The sequence below is a fragment of the Rhinatrema bivittatum genome, chromosome 15 (genome assembly GCF_901001135.1).
Source record: "Rhinatrema bivittatum chromosome 15, aRhiBiv1.1, whole genome shotgun sequence".
NCBI lineage: Eukaryota > Metazoa > Chordata > Amphibia > Gymnophiona > Rhinatrematidae > Rhinatrema > Rhinatrema bivittatum.
This window is the reverse complement of record NC_042629.1, coordinates 24,822,020-24,835,050: the sequence shown is the minus strand read 5'-3', so window position 1 is coordinate 24,835,050 and position 13,031 is coordinate 24,822,020. Positions and strand designations below refer to the sequence as shown.

The following is a 13,031-nucleotide window of genomic DNA, read 5'->3' as shown; positions in this document are numbered from 1 at the left end:
TGTCAGGCCCGGCGGGCATTTTTCACATTCTTCCCTGACCTTATTTGGGCATGGAAAAAAAAATGGAATTCCAGACTGTGCCAGGGCTGGCGTATATTACCATGGGCCTCTGTTTAGAGAAGAGCAAATACCGTCAACGTCTCTGAAACACATGGCTAAATATGGCTCGCGTTAAGAGCATTGATTCCGGATTCTGGCGGCAGCCTCTACGCCCCCTGTCACCCAGGGTCCGACGCAGAGACAGAGGGAGCTGCAGGGGTGCTGAATTACAGCGCGTGGGTGGCGGTGCTGCTTCGGAGAGAGCGACACATCACGCGTGCATTGAGAGAAAGGAGAGGCCCATGCTGCTACAGCTGGCGCTTTGGAGAAAAAAAGCAAAACTGAACAGTGGAGCAGATGATGGTGAGATGAGCTGGTTTTCATGGGTACACACAGAAAGGGCCTTTCGCTTTCAGATTTTCGTTTATTCTTCCTGGGAATTTTAATGTTGTTGTAACAACAACAAAAAAAAAATCAGTAGAAAAATGACATTTTTACTGATCCTGTGTGCTGTAAGGAAATAATTTTTCTACTGATGGTTTTTTTTTTCCTGTAACATTGAAATTCCCAGGAAAAATAAAAAGAAAAGTGAAAAAGATCCCTAGCTATAGAGAAATCAGAATTCTGGTAGCCCCTTCTGTCCTGGAGAAAGCCAGAGTCTTGGGCACACTCCCGGCCCTTTCCTTGCCCTCACCTCTGACCTTCCCATAAGAAAGGGGCTGCGGTGGCCAGCAAAGGGGGTAGCAGGGCCTGCGAACTCAGCCGAAACCAAGGGCAGCGCTGCAGGGTCTTCTCCTGCTGCCCCCTTGCGAGTTAATGCTGAGCCAGCGGCACCAGGAAGCGGGATGTGAACGTTTGTTTTATAACCTAAACCAGATTATTGTCCCGAGGTCCTGGGACACCGCGTGGAAAGGCAGCGGGGGTTTTTTTGTACGCTGTGATGTAATCCCTAGTGGATGGGAGGGAGCAAGGGGCACAAGAAGGCGGGAGAGAGGGGGGGGGGAGTTACTGAGGCCTGCAAAAGGATATTTTATTCCAACACACTACATATGTTCCGATGTTTCTCTGTTCTGACCTTCCACGGTAACTCTGCCGCAAAGGCATTCCTGAAACCAGTTCATGTGGGGAGCTGTGCTTTGGCACTGTTGGTCTGGTTTAAGAAGTTATGAGGGGATGGTGGTTTTTTTTTGCTTACGTCCCAGATTTTGCCGTAATTATTGATTTGGGGGGGGGGGGTAGATGGAAGGGAGATGGCAGTAGCAGCCAGCGACGTCCCACGGTTGCCGCCCGCTGCAGATTTTTAAAGGGGGGGGGGGGTAAGCCAGCAGTTAAGAAAAGGCGGGCTTCTGCGAAGTCTGAGAGAGCGAGAAACAAATCCCCTGTAGTAAGGACCCAGAGGTGCCTCCCTGGGACCTTTGCACCTCGAGCTCCTGCACGGGCTTCCTTAGTGCAGCGCTGAAGAGCTCCTGCTTCATGCAGGCCATGCCCAGGCCTGTGGGGCATTTTCCATATCCACTGCTATCTGCCCCCACCCCTCCCAGGGCGAAGCTGCCGGAGTCCATCAGCCCCGTCTGAATAATAAGCAAGCCTAACGAGAAAGGACAACGATTCTTATTGGGGGAAAAAAACATCTTTCCACTGCTGGTGAAAATCCGCCTTCTCTCCTCCCGACCTCAGATACATTTACTGTCATTTTCAGAGGAGGAGCAGATTCAGAAAGAATAAAAGGGAAAATAGAAAGTAATGGGTTCAAATCCCCATCCTCCCCTCCCCCTCCATTGACCTTGCTTGTGACCTTGTCCTCCAGTGCCCGCTTAGATTGCAAGCTCTTGGGGCAGGTACGGCACTGATGCTTGCAAAGCCTGAATACAGCACAGAGGATCTTCACATCCTCAGGCAGGCAGCACACTGACGCTTGTAAAGCAGGAATACTGCCCTGGCAGCTGAAGAATGAAGCAGGAATGTTAAAAAAAAGCAAACCAAACCGTGATGAGTAGCTGTATTCAAGGTGCTCACTGATTATTCCTATAAGTGTCCAAATATGATGAGCAAAAAGCAAGGGAGACCTTGGAATAAGCCCCCAGAGAGGATACAATACAGCCAGGGAAAAGACTTGCAGATATTTCTGGAGAATCTAGCGAGCGCTGCTGCTTTAAAACCTGATTCGAAAGAAGATGCAGTTTGACTTCAGCCAAACCAAAGGCAAACCTGTTATTAGGAGAGGATTAGTGCTTCAGAAGTCATTTGTGGGCTGGCGTGTGAATGTGAGTGCTGTGCAGAGAGCCATCCTCTTTCCAAATGTTTGCAAGGGTAAATAAGACTTGTGCCTCTCCTGCGACAATTTTACTCCCGCCTCTTAAAAAGATTTTTATAAAATTGCACAACGCACAAGTGTCGTCTGCCCTCTTCTAGAAACACAAAACCAGACTGACTGCTGATAACGGCAGGAAGGCCCCCCTCAGTCTAGTCTGCCCACACTCCCGCCTTGATTTCTGAGTTTCCCCTCACTTTATTTCTCTATGTGCTTGTCCCATGCTTTCTTGACTTCTGCTACAGCCGGTGCCCCCTCTAGTCCTAGGGGAATTCTGTGCTACTGCGGAGTGCAGAATTTGCACAGAATTGCCAAATTCTGCACAGAAAATGGCAAAGATGGAGGAGACCCTGGCGTGCCTCAGGTGGAGCTTGTCCTGCCTGCAGCGAAGATGAAGGCACAGGTGAGAGTGATGTGTGGAGAGGGTGTGTGTGTGTGCGTGTGTGCGAGAGAGATTGTGAACCCAGGGAGATGAGAGAGAGCATGTGTGAGGGTGCTCGGAGGGGGTGAGAGAGCATGTGTGAGGGTGCTCGGAGGAGGGTGAGAGAGCATTTGTGAGGGTGCTCGGAGGGTGGTGAGAGAGCATGTGTGAGGGTGCTTGGGGGAGAGAGAGCATGTGTGAGGGTGCTTGGGAGGAGAGAGAGAGCATGTGTGAGGGTGCATGGGTGTGGGTGACAGAGAGAGGGAGACTATCTGAGGAGATTGTGAAAGAGTGTGTATGTGTGTTAGAGACTGGGAGTTGGTGTGTGTGAAAAAGGGATTGTGTGTATGTGAGGTGCTTGTTTGTGCGAGAGGGAGCCTGTGTGAAGGGATTGTGTGTGAGAGAGAGCCTGTGTGAAGAGGTGTGTGAGAGAGAGGCATAGGTAGCCTGTGTGAGGGTGTATGCATGAGAGAGAAAGGGAGCCTATGTGGGTGTATGTGCAAGAAGAGACGGACCCTGTGTGAGGGGATGTGTGTGTGTGTGAGAGAGAGAGGGATCCCGTATGAGGGGATGTGTGTGTGCGAAAGAGTGAGGGAGCTTATATGAGGAGGTGGGTATTTGCACTAGGGAGAGGGAGCATGTGTGTGTGAGAGAGGGAAAGAGGAAGCCTGTGTGAGGGGCAGTACTGAGAGAAGGGTCAGTCTCTGGGAATGGAGAAAGAGTGAGCTTAGAAGTGGAGGGGAGAGATACTGACAGGTGGAGGAGTTGGAGCCTGAGAGGGCAAAGTGGCCAGGAGAGTATGGAGAGAGAGTGGGACACTCTTACAGTGAACTTCTAGGGAAATTCTGCTCCAAATATTTAAAATTCTGTATCTTTAAGTAAAAGCTTTTCTCTGTACTAATTTAAAATGTAATTACTTAAAGACTGTCATATATATATTGTGTTATTTTGACCAATAGAAAGTATGCAGACTTTTTAAGTTTTTCTGTGCAGACTTTTTCATTCCTTTGCACAGAATTGCCCCAGGAGTAGCCCCCTCGATTTCCTGCCTCCGAGTCTAGCCCCCTTCTGGCCTCCTGCCACTTCTGGAACTTCCTTTCCACTGCTCGGCTTTTGTCCTGTCAGTGTAGGTTTCATGGAGCAGGGACTGTCTCGGATGTGCATCTGTACAGTGCTGCCTATGCCTAGGAGCCCAGCATTATGGAAATGCTAAGGAGCAGCAGCATAATTCAGTCTGAGAATTAATACGCAAACTCTGCACAAAGCCTGGTTTGTAATGCAGACTTTACAAAGAATTGTTGTCTTTCTGACAAAGCGAGTCTCTCGCGTCCCACTCCGACATTCTCCCAGTCCCTTATGAAACAGAAAGGAAAGCAGATGGCCAGCCTGAAAGTGTAGCCAAGAGGAGGGTTTGCTGCTCCATAAATCCAGATATTCGCTTCCTGTATGAAGAGGTGAGCACAGCAGGCAGGAATAGCTAAGACGGTGCCTGGCATAGATCCTGCCAGCAACTCGTACACTAGTTCAGCTCCAAAGTATCTTTTCCTTCCCCCCCCCGAGAGAAACTACCACATAGCTGGCAAAATCCAGGAAAGAAAGGATCTTAAATATCTAGACCCCACTTTCAGAAGCTTTTGTTTTTCCCTTTTCACTTCCCAGGTTCACAGAAGTGAGCTCTGAGCTGACCCTCGGACATAATATCCCATGAATGGATGGATTCCACCTATTAAAGGCCCTGTCCTTAAAAACCAAAAAGCATTCTGTTATAAGGACATCCCACAATCCTGCACTTGCATGAAGTTTCCTGTTTTGGGCTTCCTCCTTTTCTGGCCTGGGCTGCTCTCCCTCCCTGGGCCTGCTCTTCGTGCAGCCTGATCCGGAGCAGCAGTCGCCTGCTCTTCGTGCAGCCTGATCCGGAGCAGCAGTCGCCTGCTCTTCGTGCAGCCTGATCCGGAGCAGCAGTCGCCTGCTCTTCGTGCAGCCTGATCCGGAGCAGCAGTCGCCTGCTCTTCGTGCAGCCTGATCCGGAGCGTCGGCAGGACTTGGCCCTTCCCTAACAGTAGGGGCCTGGGAGATTCATCCTCGAGGAGCTCCACCAGAGCAGCTTGGGTGGAGCTGCTGTCAGCTCTGTCGCCTCGGGAATATAAATATAAATCCGAACAGGAAGGATTGGAAGGGTTTCTGTCTTGTCTTACTTGGGCATCTGCTAGAAAAACACTTTTTGCTGGCATCCGAGCAAGAGCTCTTTGCCTGTGGTTGCATTGCACCCCCGCCCCCCCCCCCCCCCCCCCCCAGCATTCCCGCGGAGGGAGAAGGTCAGAAGCGACCGTGCGCTTCCTAACGTGGCCTCATCTGTCCGCATGCTGACTCCTTCCTGCCTGATCTGGCCGAGAAGCGCTGAGATTATGGACCCCGGGCCCGCTCATTCTGCCTTCAGACTGCTGCTCATTACAGTCAGCAAAGGTTCCCAGCAGAAAAGGCCCTGAGCCGCCCACAGAAAGATCAAATTCCTTGGGCTCCGTCTGGATGCCTCCATCAGTTCCCCCCCCCCCCCCCCCCATACCGGGCCAGGGCCAGTGCAAGAGCATGTGGCACCTTTAGGCAAAGCTTTGGCCCTGCACCCGCTCTCCCAGCGGCAGTGACTTCAGTCGAGATCAGCGCTCCCTCCTTTGGCACCCCCACCCCCTCGGAGCCTGCTGCTGGCAGGATTTTGCCACCGTCCCCCTAAAAACTTTGATGCTCCAGGTGAAGGCCTGGTTTGCCTAATGGAAGCAGCGGCCCGGAGCAGATTCTCTTTCCCTGGCGAGAAACTGAGGTGGAAGTAAAGCTGGGCCCCTGTCATTCGGACCACGCTCTTAAATCCCTCTGGCGCTGTGCCCTCCATGGTCCTGGTTTGCAGACAGGGGGGGGAGCCCGTGCGCAGGTTCTGATGACGATCTCCACAGCAGCACCCCTGACTAATTTAAACTCCAGATGCTGGGTGTGACCAGGAAGGAAGGAGCTTGTGAAATCTTCACACAGGAATATCTCTCCAGGATGCAACAAAAGCAAACAGAAGAGAAAAGGGGAATGTTAAGATGGGTATTAACAGCCAACTAAGTATCCTAAAACAATATTTTAGCCTGGCGCTTCCACTTTAAATCTGCCCTGGCTCTCCCTTTCTCAGGATATCCAGGCGGGCGCCAGGAAATCTGCTCTGGTTGCTCTCTCCCCTCCCCCCTTTAGATTAATACCAGCAGCATGAAGTAAGGTTTAGCAGCGACTCGCTCCTGAGCTTTGACAGAACTTGGCAGGCAGAACTTCCACAGAGCGGGGAGAGAAAACGCGGGCTTTGGAAATCAGAGAGGAAGACGGGCGGGAATGACCCAACTGTGCCGACCATCTGCTCCGGGAATAAAATAAGAAGGACCCAGTAAAACATAAGACCCAGTGAGGCTTTCCCCCTGTGTTCTGTGGTTCGCTCTGTGTCTGCAGATCGTGGTGACTGCTGAGTACAACAATCTGTCCTGGAATGGTTCTGACACTGCCGTTAGATAAATATTGATAAAATAAAGTGGAAGGGCCTGGCACAGTCTGCGCAGTCTGAGGAGCTCTGACTTGTCCAGGGTTTCTTCCCATAGGCACAGACTGGGAGTGGACACTTGATGGACTCGGTGCTAAGTGTTCTGAAGGAGGGGGTCTGGTCATTCATTCCCCACGCTAGGGGCTGAGATCACAGAGGGACAATACAGACCCAGCAACCTGATGCTACAGGGATGGGAGTACTCTAAGCAGGATCACCTGAAGGGCTCGGACCAGGAGGAGGTCACCCCTGCTATAAGGAGGCAAAGAGCATTCATTACCTCGTAAAGAGAGTGGACGTCTCGCCGGTCCTAGGCTGGACAAGATGCACGTGAGACTATATACAAAATTCTCAAAGGCGTTCTTCACCTCCGCTACTTAGCCCCACCCATCTGCATCCCCTTCCTCTCTCTACCTCACTAAGGGGCCGATGCAATCATTTTTGCGGAAAGCGGGCGCTGACTTTTCCGCGCCCGCTTTCTTAACGCACGCATGGCGTCCGCAAGGGGGGGGGTGCCATGCAATATGTAAATTAGGGGGGTAGCGCTAGGAAGGAGGCGCTAGGAGTGAATGCATGCGGAGTGAATGAGTAATAGGCTCCTTCACATGCACTTTGCACATGCTGAGCACTATTACATTCACTCCGCGTCCGACGCAGGTTAAATAGGCGCTACAGGGGGGTGGATTAGCGCCTATTTAACCCACGTCGGAGTGCAGGTTGTACAGTGCGGTCGGCCCCTAACCCCCCCATCCCCTGTCCCTGCCTGCTCTTGGGACCCGGGAACCCATGCCCTGCCCCCACTCCCCAGTCTGGTCTCCCTGCTGAAAGTTTCATTTTCAACTCCTCTTAGGCCCTGCCTCTCCCACCTCAAATTTCACCAAAATCCATCTGCTGGTTTCTGCCTGATAGGAGGTCACAGACAGTCAGACATGACCTGCCCATTGGTTTGTTTTCCTGCAGTAAAGAATGTTTAAAAACAAGTTAAGGAGTCATTAAAACTGCAGGAGGACCTCTGTGAGGCCTGGAGACTGCGATTCTAAATGGCAGAGTCTTTAATGTGGAGAGGTGCAAAGTAATGCAGGTGGGGAAAAATAATCCCAACTACAGGTGCACGATGCTGGGCTCCGTGGAAGGATTCAACACCCAAGAAAAGGACTACTCAGTCCCTGTGGACAACACCTTGAAGTCTCCGGCTCGGTATGCGCAGACTGTCAAAACGTCAAACAGAATTATTTGGAAAGGAATCCAGAACTAAACTAGGAATATCATAATGCCTTTGTGTAGATCCATTGTGAGCGAGTCCGGTCGCTGCATCTCAAAAAAGACATAGCAGACATACGGGCCGATACAGTACAGTGCTCCGGCGGAGCGCACTGTTAGCCTCCTATTATTGGATGCGTGTTTTCCCTTACCCCTTATTCATGCAAATACATGTTGATGGCCCTATTAGGTTTGCATGCGGGATACAGAAAGTAAAATGTGCAGCCAAGCCGCACATTTTACTTTCAGAAATTAGTGCCGACCCAAAGGTCAGCGCTAATTTCTTCCAGCACCGGGAAAGTGCACAGAAAAGCAGTAAAAACTGCTTTTCTGTGCACCCTCCGACTTAATATCATGGCGATATTAAGTCGGAGGTCCCGAAGAGTAAAAAAAAAAATTTGAATTCGACCCACAGCTGTCGGGCCGAAAACCGGATGCTCAATTTTGCCGGCGTCCGGTTTCCAAGTCCGTGGCTGTCAGCAGGCTCGAGAACCGATGCCGGCAAAATTGAGTGTTGGCTGTCAAACCCGCTGACAGCCGCCGCTCCTGTCAAAAAGGAGACGCTAGGGACGCGCTAGTGCCCTTAGCGCCTCCTTATACCGCCGGCCCTAATTAGCATATTTTTCTTTACTGGATCGCGCGCCCAGGACACTGGCCTGTGGGCTCGCCCGCTCTCCCGCGTTTCTTTCTGTATCGGCCTGATAGAAAAGATACAGAGAGGGGTGACAAAAATGATAAAGGGGATGGAAAAGCTCCCTTATGGAGAAAGGCTAAACAGATTAGGGCTCTTTAGCTTGGAAAAGAGACGACTGAGAGGGGATAGGATTGAGATTAATAAAATCATGAGCGGGGTGAAATAGGGAAGATTATTTACCCTTTCAAACACTACGACTAGGGGACGCTCCATGAAACTACAACCGGCAGATTTAAAACAAACGGTAGGAAGTATTTTTTCACTCAGCTAGGATGGCACGAGACGGGTAACACCCGACCCATTTATTGAGACGTGAGCCTTCGAGGGCAGAGTCCACCGCGTCGATCAAGCTACGGAAACTGTTGCGAGAGGACGTGCTCAAGGCAACTAAAGTAATGGGTCGAAAAGAGGACTAGACAAGTTCCTGAAAGACAAGTCCATATAAACGGCTATTAGCCAAGCAGACCTGGGCAAGCCAGCACTTATCCCAGAGAAAGGATCAACTCCTGGAGATCCAGCAGGTACCTCTGACCCAGACTGGCCACGTTTGCAGGCCCCATGAACCTTGCTCTGACCCAGCATGGCACTTCTTCTGTTCTTAGGCCAGAAACATGAGACCTATTTTAAAATGTTGTTTCTGATTCTCTAAGGACCGGGAGAGAAGTGGTGAAGGGGCCGGTGAGCTGCCAGTCCCATAGGCAGGTGCCCTCTCACAGCCACACACAGTTCCCACATTCCAAGCCATCAAAAAGATTAAACTGAGGTCTTAAACTCCCCCGCACATGCACGCAAGTCAGAAACACCCCTTATAATAACAAAAAAAAATAAAAAATCATAATTAGACCCTTGAAGGTTTGTGCTAATGAGGTTACAACACTCAATTACTCCTGGAGCCACTCCCAAGAGTGATCTCATGACACCCACCACCCACCCCCCCTCCCCCATTCTCTGCATCTCATGACTTGAACATCTCAAGGGGGAGGGGCCTCTTGGAAAATCTTAGGCCTGCTGTTGCAGCATTTCTTTTTCTGTTTGTCCTCTCCCTTGCTTTATTTTCTCACGGTGGCCCTTCCAGGACCACGCCACATTTAAAGGGAAGCTGTTTCCCAGTGCACAGATAAATCTCCTCCTGGTCTCTGCTTGTCATTAAGCAAGTTGTGTCTGGCAACACTACACACATGTTAGCTAACCACAGAAGTGCAGTTAATTGCCCTGGGTTTTATGGCTGTAGTCAGAAATATTCCCTTTGAAAAAGGTATGAGGGAGGCAGAGCAGGACACCTAAGAGTATAATGGGAGGGCCTTGTTGGTTGCTCGCAGGTTTCCTTCACCCTTGTGCTAATCCAACCTTCTGTCCAATACGCACATCTGTACATCTCCGTGGCATTACAGCAACTACTTTCACTAACGTTATCGCTGTTTCGACATAGGACATCTCCAGCCAGGGTGTTCTTAATAAGCTATTCCAATCCTTGGAACGTTTGGCAATAGTAAGTTTGAGGCAGGAAGAATAGTTTGGAACTTGCTCCAAAGATTGCTGTAACTAATGTCCTTCTGTTCTGCCCGTTTTTGTCTCACATGTTCTTGTATCTTTGGGCCAATGCTATTTGAAACCAAGAATACATTTTTCAGATGAAGCTCAGCCCCAGATGTCCAAGACGGTACATTTCTCTGAAAAGCTCTCGTTTTCCTCCATGCATCTTTCTTTGTTTCTGTCCAGACCCCCGGATCTCTCTTCCTTACTGTTTCTGTTCCCTAGTGCTGAAGGCACAGTTGTGGATGAAGTTTGGGAGGGCCTGCTCTCTGCGATGGAGCTCCCACATCCATGCCCACACAGGGATGTCCCAAAACAAACTATCCCTTCCAGTCTCCTCAGACCCCTGCACATGTACGGACAATCCGGTGTGGAAAGGACTCGACCCTCCATTGCCTTGGGTACAGACTTATAGGGAGATTTATCAAGCCATGATAGGGCTACAACATGCATTAAACAGGGTATACTGCACAATATAGTGCAATATTCAGTTCTGAAACCCACTCATATTACATGACATTTGCGTGCATGAATTTTGCAAATCCGTGCAAAGCAGTTCATGCTTATCTAATTCAATGTTAAAACAATAACACATAAGAACATAAGAAATTGCCATGCTGGGTCAGACCAAAGGTCCATCAAGCCCAGCATCCTGTTTCCAACAGAGGCCAAACCAGGCCACAAGAACCTGGCAATTACCCAAACACCAAGAAGATCCCATGCTACTGATGCAATTAATAGCAGTGGCTATTACCTAACTAAACTTGATAAATAGCCGTTAACGGACTTCTCCTCCAAGAACTTATCCAAACCTTTTTTGAACCCAGCTACACTAACTGCACTAACCACATCCTCTGGCAACAAATTCCAGAGCTTTATTGTGTGTTGAGTGAAAAAGAATTTTCTCCGATTAGTCTTAAATGTGCTACTTGCTAACTTCATGGAATGCCCCCTAGTCCTTCTATCATTTGAAAGTGTAAATAACCAATTCACATCTACTCGTTCAAGACCTCTCATGATCTTAAAAGGGGAGCTGTTCCATCCCCTTTATCATTTTGGTTGCCCTTCTCTGTACCTTCTCTATCGCAACTATATCTTTTTTGAGATGTGGCGACCAGAATTGTACACAGTATTCAAGGTGCGGTCTCACCATGGAGCGATACAGAGGCATTATGACATTTTCCGTTCTATTAACCATTCCCTTCCTAATAATTCTTAACATTCTGTTTGCTTTTTTGACTGCTGCAGCACACTGAGCCGACGATTTTAAAGTATTATCCATTATGATGCCTAGATCTTTTTCCTAGGTGTTAACTCCTAATATGGAAACTAATATCATGGAACTACAGCAAGGGTTATTTTTCCCTATATGCAACACCTTGCACTTGTCCACATTAAATTTTATCTGCCATTTGGATGCCCAATCTTCCAAGCCTTGCAAGATTCCTCCTGTAATTTATCACAATCTGCTTGTGATTTAACTACTCTGAATAATTTTATATCATCTGCAAATGTGATAACCTCACATATATATATATATATATGTGAGGTTATCACATATATATATAAACCGGTATGATGTTGCACACGAATGTCGGTATATAAAAAGCTATAAATATATATAGGTTCCTTTATATATATGTTCATATATAAATGATCCTTTCCAGATCATTTATATATATATTGAAAAGCGCCGGTCCAAGTACAGATCCCTGAGGCCCTCCACTGTTTACCCTTTTCCACTGAGAAAACTGACCATTTAATCCTACTCTCTGTTTCCTGTCTTTTAACCAGTTTGTAATCCACAAAAGAATATCGCCTCCTATCCCATGACTTTTTAGTTTTCTTAGAAGCCTCTCATGAGGGACTTTGTCAAACGCCTTCTGAAAATCCAAATACACCACATCTACCAGTTCACTTTCATCCATCTTTATTAACCTCTTCAAAAAAATGAAGCAGATTTGTTAGGCAAGTCTTCCCTTGGGTAAATCATTGTTGACTGTGTTCCATTAAAACATGTCTATGTGCTCTACGATTTTGATCTTGAGAATAGTTTCCACTATTTTTCCTGGCACTGAAGTCAGGCTCACTGGTCTATAGTTACCCGGATCGCCCCTGGAGCCTTTTTTAAATATTGGGGTTACATTGGCCACCCTCCAGTCTTCAGGTTCAATGGATGATTTTAATGATAGGTTACAAATTTTAACTAATAGATCAGAAATTTAATTTTTGAGCTCCTTCAGTACCCTAGGATGCATACCGTCCGGTCCAGGTGATTTGCTACTCTTTAGTTTGTGAATCTGGCCTACTACATCTTCCAGGTTCACAGTGATTTCATTCAGATCGTCTGACTCATCTCTCCCGAAACTATCTCCGGAACTGGTATCTCTCCAACATCCTCATTAGTAAACACGGAAGCAAAGAATTAATTTAGTCTTTTTGCAATGGCCTTATCTTCCATAAGAGCCCCTTTAACCCCTTGGTCATCTAACGATCCAACCGACTCCCTCACAGGTTTCTTGCTTCGGATATATTTTAAAAAGTTTTTATTATGAGTTTTTGCCTCTAAGGCCAACTTCATTTCAAATTCTCTCTTCGCCTGTCTTCTCAATGTTTTACACTTAACGTGACAATGCTTATGTTTTATCCTATTTTCTTCAGATGGATCCTTCTTCCAATTTTTGAAGGATGTTTTTTTGGCTAAAATAGCCTCTTTCACCTCATCTTTTAACCATGATGGTAATCGTTTTGCCTTCCTTCCACCTTTCTTAATGTGTGGAATACATATGGACTGCACCTCTAGGATTGTATTTTTAAACAATGCCCATGCCTGTTGAACACTTTTAACCTTTGAAGCTGCACCTTTCAGTTGTTTTCTAATTATTTTCCTCATTTTATCAAAGTTTCCCTTTTGAAAGTTTAGTGTTAGAGCTGCAGATTTACTTATTGTCCCCCTTTCAGTTATTAGTTTAAATTTGATCATGTTATGATCACTGTTGCCAAGTGGCCCCACCACCGTTACCTCTCTCACCAAATCCTGCATTCCACTAAGAATTAAATCTAAAATAGCTCCCTCTCTTCTTGGTTCCTGAACCAATTGCTCCATGAAGCAGTCATTTATTACATCCAGGAACTTTGTCTCTAGCAAGTCCTGATGTTACATTTACCCAGTCAATATTGGGGTAATTGAAATCTCCCATTATTATTGCAC

The 13,031-nt window shown here is 47.9% G+C and overlaps 1 protein-coding gene across 5 annotated transcripts in view; it reads left to right on the top strand.

The window, feature by feature from the left end:
- Nucleotides 1-202: 202 nt before the first annotated feature.
- Nucleotides 203-13,031, top strand: part of PHLDB2 (pleckstrin homology like domain family B member 2) — a 99,834-nt gene continuing 87,005 nt past the window's right edge. For 2 of the 5 annotated variants that reach the window (XM_029579117.1, XM_029579115.1), the window contains exon 1: nucleotides 203-402. In XM_029579117.1, coding sequence (XP_029434977.1) covers nucleotides 342-402 — 61 coding nt within the window. In that variant the 5' untranslated portion in view covers nucleotides 203-341. Of the gene's footprint in view, nucleotides 403-2,573; nucleotides 2,754-13,031 lie in introns of those variants that run through there. The other 3 variants (XM_029579125.1, XM_029579118.1, XM_029579122.1) reach the window with 2 other exon arrangements.